This window comes from Coenobita brevimanus, chromosome 103 (assembly GCF_032717465.1).
Source record: "Coenobita brevimanus isolate Jiangsu-jjx chromosome 103, ASM3271746v2, whole genome shotgun sequence".
Lineage (NCBI taxonomy): Eukaryota > Metazoa > Arthropoda > Malacostraca > Decapoda > Coenobitidae > Coenobita > Coenobita brevimanus.
In genome coordinates, this window is record NC_137056.1 from 4745271 (window position 1) to 4766311 (window position 21041).

The window sequence follows — 21041 nt, forward strand, 5'->3', positions numbered from 1 at the left end:
ACAGTGACTACGATCTATCTGGTGAGTAAAACAGTGCAAGTGGAAATGTAAATAATGTGTAAACAGCAAGTGAAAGCAGTGAATGTAAATATAAGTGAACAGTGGAAAATAGTTTTATAAGTTACTGCAAGTGACTGCATAACACAGTGTGAATAAAATAGAAATGTAAATAATGTAATAAAATAGAGAATGTAAATAGAAATGTAAATGAGTAGTAATATAAGAATACGAGTATATATACTAGGAGTAATGAAAGTGAAAGTTTCATTCTAGCATGTATGAATACCATGAGTTATGAAAGTGACAGATTCACTCTCAACGCTTGTATACGGGACGAGAAAGTGAATGATAAGTATTTTACTGAAAGAGAAATTGAATGCCTACAGTGACAATAAACTACTATTACTGAAAGAAACTTATGGATAAAGAATGTAGATATATATAAGTGTTATATAGTAATAGAAATATAAACTGTGAGTGTTTTTATGAATAATAATTGACAGAACACCAGCGGCAAACGATGTCAAGTGGGAAGGTCATACGCGCTTGTAATTTTCATTGCTTTCACGGTGTTTTTTTTTGGAGGAGTATGGATTCCAAACTATTAGAGAATCATAGAATAGTGTTTCTAGTGATGATATCAGGCTGTGGTAATGACATTATGGGTTGTCGGGAAGTGTATAGTGGAGACTTCATTACCCAACTTCAGAGGTCTCCACAAGTCGTACGGTACTCGACGAAGGCTCAACAAACATCCCAGGAGAAGGCTGAAGGTATATGCCATATGCATATTTCTATCTATCTATCTATTGCCAGATGCCTCAATCCCGTTTAGGGTGGCCACAAACAAATCGCCTCCAAGTCGCCCTGTCCCCCTCCATTTCACTGCCCTGCTCCCAACTCATACCCCCCTCTTTCATATACCTCTCCACCCCATCCCTCCATCTCATCCTCGGCCTCCCCCTCCCTCTTCCCCCCTCCACCTCACTCACGTAGACTCTCTTCGTCAGTCTTTCACCCTCCATCCTCTCCACATGGCCAGACCACCTCAGTGTGTTCCTCATAACGCTTCCTATCACATCCACATCCACACCACAATGCTCCTTTATATCCTCATTTGTCAGCCTCTCTCTCCATGTGACTCCACAGGCTCTTCTTAAATAACTCATATCCACTGCTCTCACTCTTGACTTGTGTCCCTCCAACAACATCCAAGCTTCACTTCCATACGTTAGAGTTAGTATCACAATACTGTCATGTAGTAACTTTTTCACTTCCATGCTCACTTCCCTGTTTCTTATCACTGCTTTCAAAGAACCAGCAACCTTTCTTCCCTGCTGTACCCTTTCAAGCACTTCACCCTCCAAACCTCCATCCTTACTCATCACACTATCCAAGTACTTAAACGTACTCACATTTTCCAATTCCTCACCATCCACCCTCGCTGTACATTCACTGACTTCACCTCTCTCAAAGACCATCACTTTACTCTTCCCTACATTCACCTTTAGATTCCGTTTCTTACACACACTCCCAAACTCATCCACCAAGCCATGCAGCTCCCCTTCATCTTCACTCAACAACACAGTATCATCTGCAAACAACAGTACAGGGAGTTTCCAAACACTATCCTCTCTCACCAGGGCCACTCCAACATCCACTACCCTACCTTGTACCTCTTTTATTACCCCATCCATGTACAGATTGAACAACCATGGAGACATGACACATCCCTGTTCCAACCCAACTTTCAAAGAGAAAAATTCACTTAGTTTCCCATCCACACGCACTGCAGCCTTCGCACCATCGTACATACTCTTCACAGCATTCAACAACTTCCCATCTACTACATATATTCTTAACACTTTCCACAATCCTTGTCTATCCACCCTGTCATATGCTTTCTCCAATTCCATGAAAGCCGCATACAACTTCTTTCCCTTCTCTAGAAACTTTTCCACTAAAGATCTAAGAATGAACATCTGATCTACACAACCTCTTCCCTTCCTAAAGCCTCCCTGTTCTTCTCCAACTAATTTCTCTGTTCTATTCTAACTCTGTCAATAAGTATCCTACCATACACTTTTCCTATTATACTAAGAAGACAAATGCCCCTATGATTACCACACACTTCTTTTTCCCCTTTTCCCTTGTACAAGGGAATAATTATACCTGACTTCCAATCCTCCGGGTCTCTACCTTCCTCCCAGGCCAATCTGCACATCTTCCACATCCATTCTACTACTATCTCTCCCCCATGCTTCAGCATTTCACCACATACTCCATCAATTCCTGGGGCTTTCCCCGATTAACTTTCTTCATTGCTTCCACAACTTCTATCCTACTGATTTCTTCCTGTCTTCTCACCTCCCTCCTCCCAGCCATTCCCCAGCCACTTATATTTAATTTTAATATTCTAGGACTAATAACTGATTTTTGGCAAATATTTTTAGAGAGTCTGTTGGAGCGCAAATATGCCCGTGAGACACGCAAGTCGGGCAAAAACAACCCCGCGGTTTAGGGGTTAATATATATATATATATATATATATATATATATATATATATATATAGATGAGGTAATGAGCAAAGTAAAAACATGAGTAATGGAGAAATGGATAGTGTTGGTTATGAATGGTGATGGATGGAATATCCCAAATTTGTTGTATGCTGATGATGCAGTGCTACTTGCAGATACTGGACAAGAGCATGGTAGACTAGTGCAGAGTTTTGTTGATGCCTGTGAGTGTTGTGCCTTGAGAGTAAATGTAGAAAAGAGTAAAGTGATGGTTATTGAGAAAGAAGGTAGCACCTAGTGTGATGTTACATTGAAGGGTAAGAGATGGTAATTAGTGAGAGTTCAAATATCTGGGTACAGTGATGGAAAAGAGAGGAAAATGTGCAGAAGTGGAAAATAGTGGCACAAAGAAGATAAGTATCTGCTTGCTATGAAGGCCTTGATAAGGAACAGAGGCTTTAGTTTTGCAGCTGCTCGAAGCTTACATGGAGGGTTAGTGCCAGCTTTAATATACAGATCTGAGGCTACGGTTTGGCATAAAATTGAAAAGTCAAGAGTAAGAGCAGTGATCGGACTGCTGAGAAATGTAGCAACAGTCAAGTTGCCTATGGCGCATGCTTCTATGGCATGGTTTTCTATGACACGGCAAGGTGTTAGACCCCCCAAAAATGAACCACGCACATAAAATACCTATGGTGCAGGCTCGGCAAGGTTTGAAATGTGTGGACAAATTCCTCTGGCGGCGCGCTCCCCTGTTTGTAAACAAAGAAGATGGCAACCACTTCAGCTCCATGCTATAAGTGCTCCAACTATGAACTTTTTTCTCTCTTATGAGGAAGTTAAACTTCACCAAATTCATTTTGTTAAGTAATAAAACATTGAAGATTCTTTGGGTATTGTGACTAGTTTATAGGTTTGTTTGTAAAACCGCTATGAACGGGTTAGTGACGAAGCACCTATCTCTGGGCTAAGATGAAATATAATGCCTCCCATCATCACCGTCACGTATATAAGAATGATTGTTAATGTGTTGAATATGAGTTTTGTTGACACTTAAGCATACAAAATTTATCATAAAAACTTCTTCAATCATGCTTGACTAGGCAGCCTCTGCCATCTTTAATGTTTTGGTTGGTCAGCTGATCTGTGTCTACTTGGCTGAGCTTTTTTTCGCACGATCTGCAGCGCGTGGTGTTGCCCAAGGAGACACAAGGCTAATCACCCTCCCTTTTTTTGTGCCTGTTGTTATGTGTAATAAATGCATTGACTGATTGCTTGATTGTGTGTGTGTGTAAAGTTGGGAAAAATGGGGAAAAGTGGGGTGAAAAGGGGGACTTTGGGCAAACGTCCAGAACCAAATTCCATTTTTCCCGTGGGTTTAGTAATTTGTATGGCACGGGCTCGGTCCAGAACCAGTTAGCTGCGCCTTAGGCAACTTGACTGTATGTGTGGTACAGTGAGTGTATAGGATATGGAATAATGTGATTCGTGAAAGATGTGGAATGGGGAAGTCTATAGAGACCAAAATTGAAGAGAGTGTACTGAGATGGTATGATTATGTGGAGAGAATGGATGACAACAGAGTGGTGAAAAAGGGATATCTGAGTGAATTTGAAGGAGGGAGGAAGTGAGGTAGGCCAAGAAGAAAGTGGAGGGATATGGTGGATGAGAGGTATGGAAATTGGCGAGGCTAAATGACTGACAAGATGTCAAGCAGACTGGATGAATTTTGTGCAGAGAAATGCACAGCCAGGGATTTGGCACCCCTTTTTAACATGACAGTGTTTGGATTGGCCTTATCAGATAGGTATATGTGAAGCTACAGAACATGGTGAAATTTTTTTGGCCTATCTGATGGAGCCAGGATTTCGAGGGCTTGAATGATGAGTGAATGGAAGCTTGGCCCAATGCACTGGGCAGACGTTGGCTGCCTGGACACTGCCACTCCTCACCCTGCCATAGGGTGGGAAAGGAGGTCCGGATGATGATGTAAGAAAGCAGAGTTTACTTGTAATTGATACTCAAGCTTTATTTATTTATTTTTTCCTTTTCCTTTCCTTTCTTCCTAAGACTAAATTGCCTGGATATAATTAACTGAGTTATCAAAGCAGCAGCTAAAGCAAAACAGCAACATTTCCATGATAAACTGTATCCATGATTGCAAACTACAGCACCATACTGGAAACCCTGAATTTGCAGAGGATGAGTCCCTTTCAACGAACTCATTTTACTGAATTTCTCTTGTTGGACTCCCCCAAATTCCAGAGGTGCAAAACATGTTAAAGCAAACCTTGATGAGGTATGGGAGTCTTTTTGCACGGTCATTATAAAGCTAGGATGTTCCAAAATATCACAGCTTTTTCCATACAGATGTACTGTAAATTGGGGGGAAACTAGCAAGACTGTCACATGGACAGTAATGGATTTTAGTAATAAAGAAAGAGCGTAAATGTGTACAGTTATAACATATTGTACCTGCTGTACCAGAAACCAGTTCTGAATTTTTACTACCCGGTATATGTATTCAAGGTCATGTACTACTTTAACATAATTTTACAGTCCTTTAGTTGTCATTTAAACTTCCTGAATCTTTTTTTTTTTTTTTCTCCCAGGAAATTTAGTTTAAAAAAGATTTTTTAAAACTGATAGGGTTAAATGTAGCCTTCATTAGCACATTTTCATCATTTAGAAATCCTACCTCAGCTGAATAGACTCATCAGGTGGCATAATGAGTAATGTGAAAAATGTCATTGTACTTCCCCCCAGCCATATGCTATAAATATAATTTTTCAGTCATGGGGAAGTCGCATGGTGTACCAGGAGGTGCTGGACTCAGGGCGGTCATTCCTGTGGCGGCAAACATCACGGGAAGAACAGCTGCTGAGTGAACGGCGCCGCATCTCCACCTGGGGCATCACTAACTACGAACTCCATGCACCCTCTGGCACACTTGTCTTCCCCGCCTCATCCACCATCTTCCAGTGTGTCCATCCCACACGGCCAGTATGTACCGGTACTGTGGTTTTGCATGTTCATAGGCAGAGTTCACTCATCCATTACATCTGTTTCACTCTTGGGGCATAGTTATCACTTTCCTCCTCGCCACGTCTTATAAACAAAGATGAATGATTTGTGGGCAGAGAAACATACCAAACTTCTCAAAGTTAGGGAATATTAGCCATCAAAGAAAGCAAAAAAGTCAGAAGAGATGAAATATAATACTAATTCCTATGGTTAGAAGACACCATTTTGAGTGACAGCCATGAATTGTGCATCATTAGAATTGTGGATCTTCATGATGATGATCATATACCAGCAACATGACCAGCCATAAGAGAGTACAGTGCAGTAGGCTACAGTAGCTACATGGAATATCTTGACTTAGCCTTTCATCTGCCTCTTAATGGATGAAGTTATTTGAAACTTTATTTCTGTGAGTTTCTGAGATACCCTGAATTTTTGTTCAAATTTCTTGCAGTATTACCTATACTGCAGTTTACTTGTACAAGTGGCCTTTTTGAGGGAAGATATATATATATATATATATATATATATATATATATACTGTATATATATACACAGTATATATATATATATATATATATATATACACAGTGTATATATATATATACAGTATATATATGTCCAATCCTACGTTGCCCCATGAGGAGCGTAGATGCCCGGGGCTAGGCAGTTGGTCCCGACATTTAAGATGAGAGTGACCAACCTCGCTTATCCCTGAGTGGCATTACGTGAGCAATAAACCCCAATCACCCCTTGGATATAAACCTTCACCGGCTCAATCCGATTGGAGCATAATAATTACTCACTAAACCACCAGGCGCCAAAATTTGGTTATATGGTTACCACCCATCGTAGTAAATGGTTTCCTGGTGTACAGGAAACCATTTGGCGTGTCACTCAGTGTAGAGTCACCCACAGGCAGAAGGAAGAGGAAAGATTGAAGGAATGAAAGACAGAAGAGGGAGTGTAAAGTCACCCGCAGGCAGAAAGACGAGGAAAGAATGAAGGAAAGAAAGACAGAAGATGGAAAGGAAAGAAGGATGGAGGAGAGGACAGGGCAGACACCCAAGAGCAGCACTACATTGAGTGAGTGGATATATATATATATATATATATATATATATGTTTATTTATTCTGTATATATATGTATATCCATTATTTTTGCATGCATGTAGCTTAACACTTCATACATTTGTTTCTGTTTATGAAGATATAGGGTGATTGATAATCACTGATATACCCACCATTTGCATTTTATGCTACCATAAAGCCAGTAGCCTTGATATTTCCTGCCAGAAAACCAATAGCTCTGATATATCTTGCTTATGATTGATGATATTTGTTCAGACTGGTCCGGTGAGCCCCAGAGAGCTTCCGAGCTGCCAGGTGCGGCTTAACCCACAGATCTGTCCTGCTAACCCCAATCTTATCGCCTTTGCTGCACGCTATGACATCTATATCTACAATACGAAGACTGGTATGTGAGAGAGAAGGAGGAGGGTGATGTGAAGGAAGGTAAAGTACGTTAATGTAGGAAAGGTTATGCGAAATGAACCTGATCAGATGATTACTGCATAACATTACTAGTGTTATGTCAGTGGGAAGCTGTTTTGGTTTCAGGCTGGATATGACCTACTGTATGGTAGAATATGACAAGGTGAACTGTGAGGGATTATCGAAGGTGATACCGGTATATGTATAAAGTATGGAATGATGATAGCTGAATGCTTTTATCACCCATTTACTGCTTACTATGTAGAGTAATGAAGACAAAAGTGGTTGAAGCTAAATTAGATAAAATTGTATTAACCCCTGACACAGGGCTTCCTGCACCTTATCCCATTCCCACAACTGGACTTATGTTTGTAATTTGGTTAAAAAAAAAAAAATGATACAAACACACAAAGAAAGCGTGTACTTACCTCTTGTTGGTGTATATCTGTACTAGTGCATGTGTGGCTGACTGCAGTCTGCCCCTCCAGGGCCCTCACCCCCACCCCCACCCTACCCTGCCTCACCTCACCCCATCTCTGTCCCAACTAGCCTCTCCCTGCACCCTCAGGTGCACGAGAGAGCCCATCACACCATTCTCAGTGAGTTTGACGTGCTTTTAAGTTGAAACATGCTAGCGAAATATCAACATGTCCTCGGACATGAACTGGCGCCCATCAACCAGATGTCCTCAGACGTGAACAGGCATCAGGAGGTTAACAGTTTTCATCTGTTTCAGTATGCATATACCCAGTCCTCGTATAACTAGCATGGAGTTATAGAGAGAGAGAATTACAGCATGTAGTATGAATTGAGGAAGGAAAAAAAAGATATTTTTATGTTGTCGCATTTTTTTGTTTCTTGTTCCTGTTTGTATTGGTTCTCTTGCTTTTTCAACATCCTTTCTGACTTGTTCCTACTTTACCAGTTTTTATTATTCTTGTGGTGGTGGAGATGGATGCCTTCATAGGGTGTACCAATGTAATTGGGCAGCTACACTGCCCAGTAAAATTAACATTCTTAATCCCCTTGCTGTCCACCCAAAGGAGGATGGTTTACTGTTGGAAAAGGGCAGCTCCAGCTTACAGTCATGTTCACATCCATGTGAGTTTGGGGCATTATCAGAAGCAACACCTCTTCATTCACGTCTTTAAACTCTTTTATGTCAGAAATGAAATGAAGTAAAATCATGAATTGACAGACACACTTTTACTATGTGAGAGGGTTCCTGTATTAGGTAGACCTGCACTCACTAGATTAATGTGTTATGACACCTCAGAGGTGTCCAAAGTACAGAAACATGTTAAGAAAGCAAAGCACTCACGTGAGAGAGAGAGAGAGGTAGTACAGTTGATGTAGGATGTAAACGTGAGGAAGGCAGTGGGACCAGATGAAGTAGCTGGTAGGAATCTGAAAGAATGTGCAGACCAGTTAGTGTGGGAAATCCATGATGATATTGAGTGCCCTCGTGAGAGTGGGGAATCGCCATCCGACTGGAAAAGAGTGAATATAGTTCCAATTTGTAAAGGAGGAGATGGGACCCACTCAACATATAGGCAATCTCCTTCATAAGTGTTGTTTACAAACTGTGTGAAAATGTCAGTGGAAAAAGAGGGATAAGACTCTTGGAGGAGAACAAGATTATAACATCAAGACAATTTGAATGTAGGGTAGGGTTGTCTTGTGTTCCTGACTTAAGTTTCTACAGTAGAGTGTTCGTTATTGTACAAGAAAGAGGAGGCTGGTAAACTGTGTCTACCTGGACATGAAGAATGTATTTGAGAGTGGAATGGCACATTGAAGATTATTATGGAAGTTGAAAATCAGTGGTGTGCATGAGAAATGTCTGAAGTGGATTGGAAGTTATTTGGTGAGAAGGCAAAAAAGAAGTTATAAATATAAGTTTTGCCAATGGAGAGAGAGGTAGCTTGTAGAGTGGCCCAGAGTTCTGTGTTGGTCCCAGACGTGTTCATGATATATGTAAATGATGGAATGTAAGGGGAGCAAATGATGAGGTGAAAGAGAGAGAGATTGTCCAGGTGCTTGAGGGTGCGAAAGTGGATGTATGTGGAATAACTGAAACAAAATGGAGAGGAGAAAGTGTGAGAGAATGGGAGTATGGATGGGGTATATGCGCAGGAGTAGGTGAGAATGAGAGGGCAAAGGAAGGAGCATGTATAGTTGAGAGTAAAAGATGGAAGAGGAGCATAAGACAGTATGGATCAGTTGGGTCAAGGATTGTGTGGGTAAAGTTGAAAGTTGGAATACAAATGTGGGCGATTGTGTGTGTGTATGTGCCAACACAAGATCGTGCTAGAAGAGTGAGAGAAGAGTTCTGGACAAATGTAGAAGTGCGCATGGAAAAGTTTGGAAGGAATGAGAGAGTGTTTTTGATCGGTGATTTGAATGGTAAAGTTGGGAATGTGAAGGTGGATGGAATAGTTGGTGAGTGGGGTGTGCCTGCTGAGATAGATGAGAATGGGAGTGCGTTAGTGGACATTTGTGCTGGGAGGGGGTTGGTGATAGCCAATACCCTCTTCAGGCATAAAATGATCCACAGGTATACATGGCGAGTGATGAGAAGGGTGGGTGGTGAACTGAATGAAAGGAAGGCAATGATTGATTATGTGTGTGTGGATGAAAGGATGCGAAGATGTGTAATGGATGCAAGAGCTTATAGAGGTTGGGGGAGTGGACTTTCTGACCACTACTTAGTCGTGGCCAGAATTAGAATTCAAGTAAGATGGAGGAATAGAAGAAGGGAAAGACGAGAGGAAGGAGTAGTTGCAAGGAGAGTGGAAAGGTTACAAGAGGATGAGAAAAAGGCAGAGTATAAGAGAGAAGTGGAGGAACGATTGGGCAAATATGAATTGGAGCAGATGGGAGACGTGGAAGGTGTGCGTAGGATATTTACAGAAGAAATATGTATAGCATGTGACGTGGTGTGTGGAAGGAAGAGAAGACGGAGGGAGGTGCAAGGAACAGCGTGGTGGACTGAAGAGGTGAAACAGGCTGTGGCACAAAAGAAGAAAGCATACAATGAATGGATGAGAAATAGGGGCGTGGAAGAAGTTGAGAGGCGGAAGAGAGAGTTATATGTAGAAAGAAAGAGAGAGGTGAAAAGATTAGTAAGAGAGAGTAAGAAGAGAGTGGATGAGGAATTTGGAAGAAATTTGAGTGTAATGTGGAGGAACTGTAAGAAAATGTTCTGGAAAGAGATGAAGAGAGTAAGACAGGGTGGAAGTGAGGTTAGCAGGGGAGTGAAAGATAAAAATGGTAGATTACTAGTGGAGAAGGGAGAAAAAGTGAGCAGATGGAGAGAACACATTAAGGAATTGTTGAGCATACAGGATGGAAGTAATGCGAGTATAAGTGGCTGGGGAATGGCTGGGAGAAGTAGGGAGGTGAGAAGACAGGAAGAAATCAGTAGGATAAACGTTGTGGAAGCAGTGAAGAAAGTTAATTTGGGGAAAGCCCCAGGAATTGATGGAGTGTGTGGTGAAATGCTGAAGCATGGGGGAGAGATAGTAGTAGAATGGATGTGGAAAATGTGCAGATTGGCCTGGGAGGTAGGTAGAGTTCCGGAGGATTGGAAGTCAGGTATAATTATTCCCTTGTACAAGGGAAAAGGGGAAAAAGAAGTGTGTGGTAATCATAGGGGTATTTGTCTTCTTAGTATAATAGGAAAAGTGTATGGTACGATACTTATTGACAGAATTAGAGAAAGAACAGAGGAATTAGTTGGAGAAGAACAGGGAGGCTTTAGGAAGGGAAGAGGTTGTGTAGATCAGATATTCATTCTTAGATCTTTAGTGGAAAAGTTCCTAGAGAAGGGAAAGAAGTTGTATGCGGCTTTCATGGATTTGGAGGAAGCATATGACAGGGTGGATAGACAAGGATTTTGGAAAGTATTAAGAATATATGGAGTGGATGGAAAGTTGTGGAATGCTGTGAAGAGTATGTATGATGGTGCTAAGGCTGCAGTGTGTGTGGTTGGTGAACTAAGTGAATTTTTTTCTTTGAAGGTTGGGTTGAAACAGGGATGTGTCATGTCTTCATGGTTGTTCAATCTGTACATGGATGGGGTAATAAAAGAGGTACAAGGTAGGGTAGTGGATGTTGGAGTGGCCCTGGTGAGAGAGGATAGTGTTTGGAAACTCCCAGTACTGTTGTTTGCAGATGATACTGTGTTGTTGAGTGAAGACGAAGGGGAGCTGCAAGGCTTGGTGGATGAGTTTGGGAGAGTGTGTAAGAAACGGAATCTAAAGGTGAATGTAGGGAAGAGTAAAGTGATGGTCTTTGAGAGAGTTGAAGTCAGTGAATGTACAGCGAGGTTGGATGGTGAGGAATTGGAAAATGTGAGTACGTTTAAGTACTTGGGTAGTGTGATGAGTAAGGATGGAGGTTTGGAGGGTGAAGTGCTTGAAAGGGTACAGCAGGGAGGAAAGGTTGCTGGTTCCTTGAAAGCATTGATAAGAAACAGGGAAGTGAGCATGGAAGTGAAAAAGTTATACATGACAGTATTGTGATACCAACTCTAATGTATGGAAGTGAAGCTTGGACGTTGTTGGAAGGACACAAGTCAAGAGTGAGTGCAGTGTAAATGAGTTATTTAAGAGCAGCCTGTGGAGTCACATGGAGAGACAGGCTGATGAATGAGGATATAAAGGAGCACTGTGGTGTGGATGTGGATGTGATAGGAAGCATTATGAGGAACACACTGAGATGATTTGGTCACGTGTAGGGGATGGAGGGTGAAAGACTGATGAAGAGAGTGTATGTGAGTGAGGTGGAGGGGGGAAGAGGGAGGGGGAGGCCGAGGATTAGGTGGAGGGATGGGGTGGAGAGGTATATGAGAGAGGGGGGTGTGAGTTGGGAGCAGGGCAGTGAAATGGCGGGAGACAGGGCGACGTGGAGGTGATTTGTTTGTGGCCACCCCAAACGGGATTGAGGCATCTGGCAATAGATAGATAGATAGATAGAAAAAGCATACGACAAAGTAGACAGAGAAGGATTATGGAAAGTTTTTTGGATGTATGGTGTAGATGGTAAGCTCCTAGGTGCCGTCAAAAATATTTATAATGGTACTGTAGTAAGGCATTTGTATGGGTAAATGGGCATCATGATCAGTGTGGGCATGTGACAAGGTTGAATGATGTCTCCATGGTTGTTCAGTGTGTATGTGGATGGGGTGATGAATGAAGTAAAAACACGAGTAATGGAGAAAGGGATGGCTTTGGTAATGGATGGTGATGGATGGATTAGCTCAAATTTGTTGTAAGCTGATGATGCAGTGTTACTTGCAAATACCGGACAAGAACTTAGTAGACTAGTGCAGAGTTTTGTAGATGTCTGTGAGCATTGTGCCTCAAGAGTAAATGTAGAAAAAGTTAAGTGATGGTAATCGAGAGAGAGAGGGTGACTCCCAGTATGATGTTGCAGTGAATGGAGAGAGACTGGAATTGATGAGAGTGTTCAGATACCTGGGTATACAGTAGTGATAGAAAAGAGAGGAAAATGTGCAAAAAAAAGTGGAAAGTAGAGTGATGCAAGGAAGGAAAGTAGCTGGTGCAATGAAGGCCATGATTAGAAGCAGAGGCTTGAGTGTTGCTGGTGCATGAGGTTTACATGAAGGAGTGTTAGTGCCAACTTTAACATTTGGATGTGAGACTATGGTATGGCATAAAAATGAAAAGTCAGGAGTCAGAGCAGGGGATGTGGGACTGCTGAGGAATATATGTGGAGTACAAAGAGTGGATACGATACGAAATAATGTGATTTGTACAAGATGTGGAGTGAGGAAGTCGGTGGACACCAGAATTGTAGATTGTGTACTGAGGTGGTATGGTGTTGTGGAGAGAATGGATAAGAAGAGTGGTGACAAAGGTACAGCGAATTTGAAGGAGGGAGGAGGTGAGGTAGTCCAAGGAGAAGGGGGAGGAATATGGTGGATGAGTGCGTGAGGAAGAGAGGTATGGAAGTCGGTGAGGCTAGGGGACTGACAAGAGGTCGAGCTGGCTGGTTGAATATTGTGAGGAGAAGTGCTTGGTCAGGGATTTGGCACCCCTTTTTAATGTGGCAGTGTCTGGATTGACTGTATCAGATACATTTATGTGAAGCTACAGAATGTGGCAAAAGATTTTTGGCATATCAGATGGAGCCAGGATTCCGGGGGCTTGCACGATGAGTGAATGGAAGTGTGTCCCATTGAACTGGGCAAACCTGGGCTATCTGGATGTTGCTACACCTCGCCCTGCCCTAGGGTGGGAAAGGAGGTCCGAATGATGGTGGTGGTGGTGGTAAAAACTGCAAATAGGCCTTGGATAAATCTGTGTTCATTCATAATGCCGTGGTGGTCAGTGTTTCCTGCACATTCATTGTTTTGCTGAACAAAATTTGTTAAATGAACATAACATTTGGCCAGCTCAGTTCCCCCCCCCCCCTGAGGAGGAAGGAACCAAAGGCCATGAGCCCTCAATAACAGTTCCCTCCAAGAGAAAAACAAAGTACAGTAGGGAGCCAAATTCAAGATCCATTCATTTCAAGATGCCTGGACACACTGCGTTTGAAAGACTGGAGATCATAGGCAGCAGGAAATACAAACAGAGAGAGACAGTTCCAGAGTTGACCTGTTGCGTAAATGAAGGACTGGGAATAACGGTTAACTCTTACATTATAGAGTTGGACAGAAAAGGGATGAGTGTGCTGCGAGACGGGTGCTACGCGCCCATCGTAAAGGTGGAGGAATGCATGCAGACAGTTCAGAGGAGCAGTGGCCATTAAAGTAGCAACAGAAAAGAGATAAAGATGCAACAGTGCGGCGAAGAGACAGAGGTTGAAGGGAGTCAGTAAGAGGAGGAGAGTTAATGAGACGAAAAGCCTTTGACTCCACCCTATTGAGAAGAGCTGTATGTGGGGAGCCTCCCCTCACATAAGAGTTGTACTCCACACAGGGGCAGATAAAACCCCTGTATAGAGTCAACAATTGTGCAGGGGTAAAGAAAGAACGGAGTCGGCTTAGCACAGCTAATCTCTTGGAAGCAGATTTTACAAGAGATGTAGTATGATCTTTCCAAGATAAGTCCTGAGTAAATGAAACCCCAAGCATGTTCAAGGATGATGCAGGATTAAGCTGAATATTATTAAACATTAGTGGGTATACCTGTGGAAGATTTTGTCGGGTTGATAGGTGTAAGAACTGAGTCTTAGATGCATTAAAAACAACCAGATTATTTTTACCCCAATCAGAGATACGAACCAAGTCAGACATTAGGTGTGCCATAGCTTCATCCCTTGTTTCTTGAAGTAACTGCCGAGATGGGCGTTGTGGGAACCAAATGGAAAGGTGAAGGGTGGAGTCATCAGTGTATGAGTGGATAGGGTTAGATGTACAGCTTAGAAGGTCATTGATGAATAAAAGAAAGAGAGTTGGTGGTAGGACAGAACCCTGAGGAACACCACTGTTGATAGATCTAGGAGAAGAACATTGGCCATCTACAACAGCGGCTATAGAACGACCAGAAAGGAATCTAGCGAGGAAGGCACAGATAGAAGGATAGAAACCGTAAGAGGGCAGTTTGGAAATTAAATATTTATGCCAGACTCGATCGAAAGCCTTTGAGATGTCAAGTGCAATGGCAAAGCTTTCGCCAAAGTCCCGAAAGGAGGATGACCAGGAGTCTGAAAGGTAGGTGAGAAGATCGCCAGTGGAGCGTCCCTGACGGAAGCTGTACTGACGATCAGAAAGAAGGTTGTGATAGGAAAGATGCCTTAAAATTTTTCTATTCAGAATTGACTCGAAAACTTTTGAAATACAGGACGTTAAAGCAATTGGACGATAGTTGGGGGATTGGGAATGGTCACCCTTCTTGGGTACTGGCTGAGTGAGAGCAAACTTCCAGCAAGAAGGAAAGGTACAAGTTGACAGACAAAGGCGAAAAACTGAAATTTGTTAAAAGAGGGTACAGTACATTGAGGGTGTACTGTACTACAGTAATATAATGAAACACACACACATACACACACACACACACACACACACATATGCAGTTGGTCAGTCATCTATCCAAACTTTAAGGGTATTGGTTTCAGATATTTGTTAAAAAATACCCTCGTATTAAATATATTGATTTGTTTTACAACACACTTTCTGTAGTTCAGGTTTCATACTTTCCTTTTGTATTTCCAGATCCTGATCACTCCTTTTTTAATTTTAAATAAGGCTGGAATAATGATGTTCATCCTTCTATAGCAACTTGTATGCACAACAGTGTGTTAATGAAGGGTATCATAATATGAAGATATGGTTTGAGTGAGTATTGTTCCTAGTTTTGTTTACCTTTGTGTTGGTGTACAGGTGAGGAGAAACGAGTCACCCATGTACACAGTGGTAGCGGGCGGTTGGAATATGACCCTAAGAGTGCCGGCATGCCATCTTATGTTATGCAGGAGGAGTTCTCTCGCTACCAGGGCTATTGGTGGCAACCAGTCTCTCCAGGCAAGTGGAGTGAATCTTGTTTTAGCACTTCACTTATGTGTGCTTAAAATTTTTTCTTGTTTTTTCAAGCACAGTAACTTTGGATGTTCATGTGTTCTCAGTGACATTAAACTGCAGGTCTAAATGTTACAAGAAATATGTTTTTGGATCAACAGTTTACAGTAATCCCTTAATTCACACGAACTTTTTTCACGCGATTTTGGTTGTCCACGATTTTTTCGTACAGTAATTAAAACTAAATTATAGTATTCAAATAATTTTAACATATAAGAGAAATAAATAGAATATAAAAATGCCTACCTGCTGCCTGTGTGTGTGTGTGTGTGTGTGTGTGTGTGTGTCTGTGTGTGTGTGTGTGTGTGTGTGTGTGTGTGTGTGTGTGTGTATGTGTGTGTGTGTGTGTGTGTTTGTGTGTGGGAGGTCGGGCTACCTCGCACCACACAGTCAGTTTGAATCTGACGGTTGAACCATTCATGACTCGCAAATCGTTATTTGTGGCATATTTTTCTGCCTTCCAGTGATTGTTTGCCTTGTTTGCCAACATGGTGCCTAAGCGTAGTGCTAGTGATGCATGTGGTAACACACCAAAACGGACTTGTAAAGTGATGTCACTGACAGAGAAAGTTAGTGTTGGACAAACTTAGGGAAGGAATGTCGGAGACAGTTCGCTGTCAGGATGATTCCCTGTCATTCATGTACATACCAGTTTATTTAGCAAGTACAGTACACTAGTTTTTTACATATATGAGTTATAGAATCCCCCTGAAAATTAGTTATTAAAGTATTTATTAATCAATAATAAGTATATACAGTATATATATAGAATGACGGGGAATCATCCAGGGTGCGAATTGCCCTGACAGGGAATCAGCCATGTTTTGATGGTGAATTGTCTCGGAACCATATGTCTGGGGTGAATCAGTCAACTGTTCGTACAATAAAGAAGGCAGAACGTAGGATACGGGAGACAGTGAGGGCTAGTGCACCAGACTGTGCCAAAGTGTTTGCACCTACGGCTGTGAATTATCTCGGAACCGTATGTTTGGGGTGAATGAGTCAACTGTTTGTACAGTAAAGAAGGCAGAATGTAGCATACGAGAGGCAGTGAGGGCTAGTGCACCAGACTGCTAAAATGTCTCCACCTATGCCTGTGCTTGTCAGCTTTCAGTGTTAAATTTCTTACATTTTTGTTGTTTTTCATACTTTATGCTAGTTTATAAAGTGTATGTAGTGCATAAACAGTATTATTCTGATGTAATACATTTAATACACGTGTAATATCGTGCAGACATGGGCAGAATGTATACGTGAATTTACCACATACGGGAAGGGTCTGGGAACATTACCTTCGCGTGAATTAAGGGATTAATGTATACAGTAGTCACTCAAAAGGGAAGTGCAAGGGGAAGGGGGAGGGAATACCTGTTACCCTTGTTGTTTCTAGTCTCAAGAAATCTAGCAAATATGATATTACACTGAATATTGTGTGTATTGATCATGTTAAATTTGTTGATAACCATGTGATTGCAAATTGAATCACTGTATGATGATAGCTGAAACAACTTAATTTTTGTATCTGGTTCATTCTTTCATTCACTAATGTCAGATGAATTCAGATTGCTGTCATTCTTTATCACTTAAGGAGAACAGCCATCATTTATTAAGCAGTGCTTAATGGAACTATTTAGCATGACCATTCAAAACCAGTAACTCTGTTTTACCATGCAGAGTTTTCCTTTCCTCAGCTAGTAATCATTTTTTGTACCCCCAGATGGTATATACCGTCTACTGTATGAGGAGGTGGATGAGAGTGATGTACCCATTGTTCAGTTTATACTCCCTGATGACTCTGCTGGCATGCTTGATGAGTTCAGGTCAGTCACAGTTGTTATGTTAAAATCATGTAAGGTAGGAAGGTGAGATTCATGATGACCATGTTTGTTGTAGCTTTTTCTTCCATTTCTGTCACAGTAGATGCTTTTGCTGTCAAGAACCACTTGCTTTGAAGAAAATTCACCAGTGTTTGCAGATATTTAAAAATCCTATTCAGACATAACACTTCAAATAATAAAGTACACTGTGGTGAAAATTAGATTAAAATATACATGAGAACACTATATATACCGGTATGTAGACAGGAGGAAACAGCTCCTGTGAGAAGAGTGGAGAATTTGCAAGATAGTGAGAAAATGGCAGAATATAAGAGCATAGTGGAAGAAAGATTGGGAAGGTATGAGCTAGAGCAGATGGAAGGGGTGGAAGACGTATGTAAGATATTTACGGAAGAGATAGGCGCAGCGTGTGAGGTGGTTTGCGGAGTGAGGAGGAGATGCAAGGGTGTGCAAGGGACAGCTTGGTGGAATGATGAGGTGAAACGAGCTGTGGAACAAAAGAAGAAGGCATATAGTGAATGGTTAGCAAGTAGAGGTAGGGGAGAAGATGAGAGAGAGAAGAGAGAGGTATATGTGAGTAGGAGAAGGGAGGTGAAGAGACTGGTGAAGGAGAGTAAGATGAAAGTGGATGAAGAGTTTGGGAGGAATCTGAGTGTGAAATGGAGGGAGAGTAAGAAATTGTTTTGGAAAGAGGTAAAGAAAGTAAGGCAGTGTGAAAGGGGAAATAGTAGGGGAGTGAAAGATAGGAATAATAGATTGTTGTTGGAGAAGAGAGAGAAATTGAGGAGATGGAAGGAGCAATTTGAGGATTTGTTGAATGTACTGTAGAGAGTGACAGCAGTGTGAGTACAAGTGGTTGGGGAATGGCTGGGAGGAGGAGAGATGAGAGGAGGGAGGAAGAGATCAGTAGGACGGAAGTAGTGGAAGCAATGAAGAAGATCAAGTTGGGGAAGGCCCCAGGAATTGATGGAGTGTGTGGTGAAATGCTGAGGTATGGAGGTGAGATAGTTGTGGAATGGATATGGAAGTTATGTAGATTGGCTTGGGAACAGGGAAGGGTTCCAGAGGACTGGAAATCAGGTATAATTGATCCTTTTATATAAAGGAAAAGGGGAGAGAGAAGTATGTGGTAACCATAGGGGTATTTGCCTTCTTAGTGTGACTGGTAAAATATATGGTAGAATACTCATTGATAGGATTAGGCATATGACAGAGGAGCACGTTGGAGAAGAACAAGGGGGATTTAGGAAGGGAAAAGGGTGTGTAGATCAGATATTTGTTCTATGATGTTTAGTGGAGAAGTATCTAGAAAAGGGAAAGAAAGTGTATGCTGCCTTCATGGACTTGGAGAAAGCTTATGACAGAATAGATAGGCAATTTATGTGGAAGGTATTGGGAACATATGGAGTGGATGGGAAATTGTTGAATGCTGTGAAGAGTATGTATGAGGGAGCTAGGGCTACGGTGCGAGTGGATGGTGAGCTGAGTGATTTTTTTTATCTCAATGTGGGACTGAAACAGGGTTGTGTGATGTCTTCATGGCTGTTTAATATGTACATGGATGGGGTTGAAAAGGAGGTGCAAGGTAGGGCAGTGGATGTGGGGGTGGCTCTAATGAATGAGGGTGAGATTTGGAAGATTCCGGTGTTGCTGTTTGCTGATGATACAGTATTGTTGAGTGAAGATGAATGGGAGTTGCAAGGTTTGGTGAATGAATTTGGGACAGTGTGTAGGAGGAGGAAGCTGAAAGTTAATGTAAACGAAAGTAAAGTTATGGTGTTTGAGAGGAATGAAGTCACAGAATGTACAGTGAGGTTGGATGGTGAGGATATGGAGAGTGTGAGTGCATTCAAGTACTTGGGTAGTGTGATGAGTAAGGATGGAACTTTGGGGGATGAAGTGCATGAAAGGGTACAGCAGGGAAGGAAGGTTGTTGGTTCACTGAAAGCGGTGATGAGAAATAGGGAGGTGAGTGTGGAAGTTAAGAAGTCACTGCATGATAGTATTGTGATCCCTACCCTGACGTATGGAAGCGAGGTGTGGACCTTGCAAGAGGGGAATAAGTCAAGAATGAGAGCAGTGGAAATGAGTTACTTGAGAGGAGCGTGTGGAGTGACATGGAGGGACTTGCTGACGAATGAAGAAGTGAAGGAACGTTGTGGGGTGGTTATGGATGTGGTTGAGAAGATTAGGAGAAATACACTGAGGTGGTTTGGATATGTGGAGAGAATGCAGAATGAAAGACTGACTAAGAGGGTGTATGTAGATGAGATGGAGGGAGGGAGAGGGAGGGGTAGACTGAGGATGAGGTGGAGGGAGGGAGTTGAGAGGTATATGAGGGAGGGGGGGGTGAGTTGAGGGGAGGGTAGTCAAATGGTGGGTGACAGAGCGACTTGGAGGCGTTTTGTCTGCGGCCACCCTTTGTGGGATTAGGGCGTCGGGCTATAGATAGATAGATGTTTGTGTATATATACAAGATATAATTATATATGTTTATATATATATATATATATATATATATATATATATACAGTATATATATCGTTTCGTTTTTAAAGGCTCCAACATGCTTGCATGTGTCGGCCTTGGTCACCTATTGGCGGCTCTCCACGCTGCACGATTCATTGCAGCCTCCCTGTTCAGTCCCTTAACCTAAGGTCATACTTAATGACCTCGTCCCATGTCTTTCTCGGTCTACCCATGATAACCCCACCCTCAATATTAACACTTCTCGCCTTCCTCACCCAATTATCATCCCCCATCCTCTCCACATGTCCAAACCACCTCAATCTACCTCTCCTCATCACAACACCAATACACTCTAGTCCCATCCTACCTCTCAACTCTTCCATTGCAAACCCAGCCCCTCCAGGCCTTGGATGCAGGGACGCACTGCACATCCACCTAATCATTGTCATTTCTGTACGTCTGAGCCGGCGAATATCTTCCTCCTTCACTGCCCAGGTCTCACTGCCATACAGCATTACACTCCTAACACATACTGCATATAAAGACCCCTTAGCACGTAGGGAAAGCCCTCTCAATGTCAGGAGAGGCAAGAGCTCCCTGAACTTCTTCCAACCACTTCTCACCCTAGCCACAGAGATGTGCTCCAGCCCCACCTCCAGCACACAATATGTCTCCCAAATAACAAAACTCTTCCACACACTCAAGAGATTCACCAGCAGGTTCAATCCTTTCACGTTTGACAATCTCCACCTGCTCACCCCGGCACGCCTTACATATAAAATCAGCATTATCTCGCAGTCTACCTCTGATACCACTACATCTCTTATGCACCCATTTATCACACACACTGCACAAGATGGAATTACTTCCCACGCCCTTGTGGCAGACTTCACATGGCCACTCTCCCTCGTGTTTGACAGTACCGCCACCAACCCTAGATATCATCACTTTAGTTTTATCTGCATTTACCCTTAAACCCTTTTGCCCCATACCATCTCTCCACTTCCTAAACCTTTCCTCCGCCTCCCTTTCATTCTCTGCAGTCAACACCAAATCATCAGCATACAACAACTCCCACAGGAGTCCGTTTCTAAAGTCACGTGAAAGGGCTTCAAGTACCATAATAAACAACATGGGACTCAAGACTGAC

The 21041-nt window shown here is 42.3% G+C and overlaps 1 protein-coding gene across 1 annotated transcript in view; it reads left to right on the top strand.

Annotated features, from left to right (window-relative positions):
• The window catches only part of LOC145415717 (dipeptidyl peptidase 9), a 105077-nt gene that overhangs the window by 16065 nt on the left and 67971 nt on the right, over positions 1–21041 (top strand). Inside the window, exons 4-7 of the mRNA XM_080284942.1 lie at positions 5311–5520; positions 6890–7019; positions 15390–15530; positions 17302–17404. Of these exons, the coding sequence (XP_080141068.1) occupies positions 5311–5520; positions 6890–7019; positions 15390–15530; positions 17302–17404 (584 nt within the window). The remainder of the gene's footprint in view (positions 1–5310; positions 5521–6889; positions 7020–15389; positions 15531–17301; positions 17405–21041) is intronic.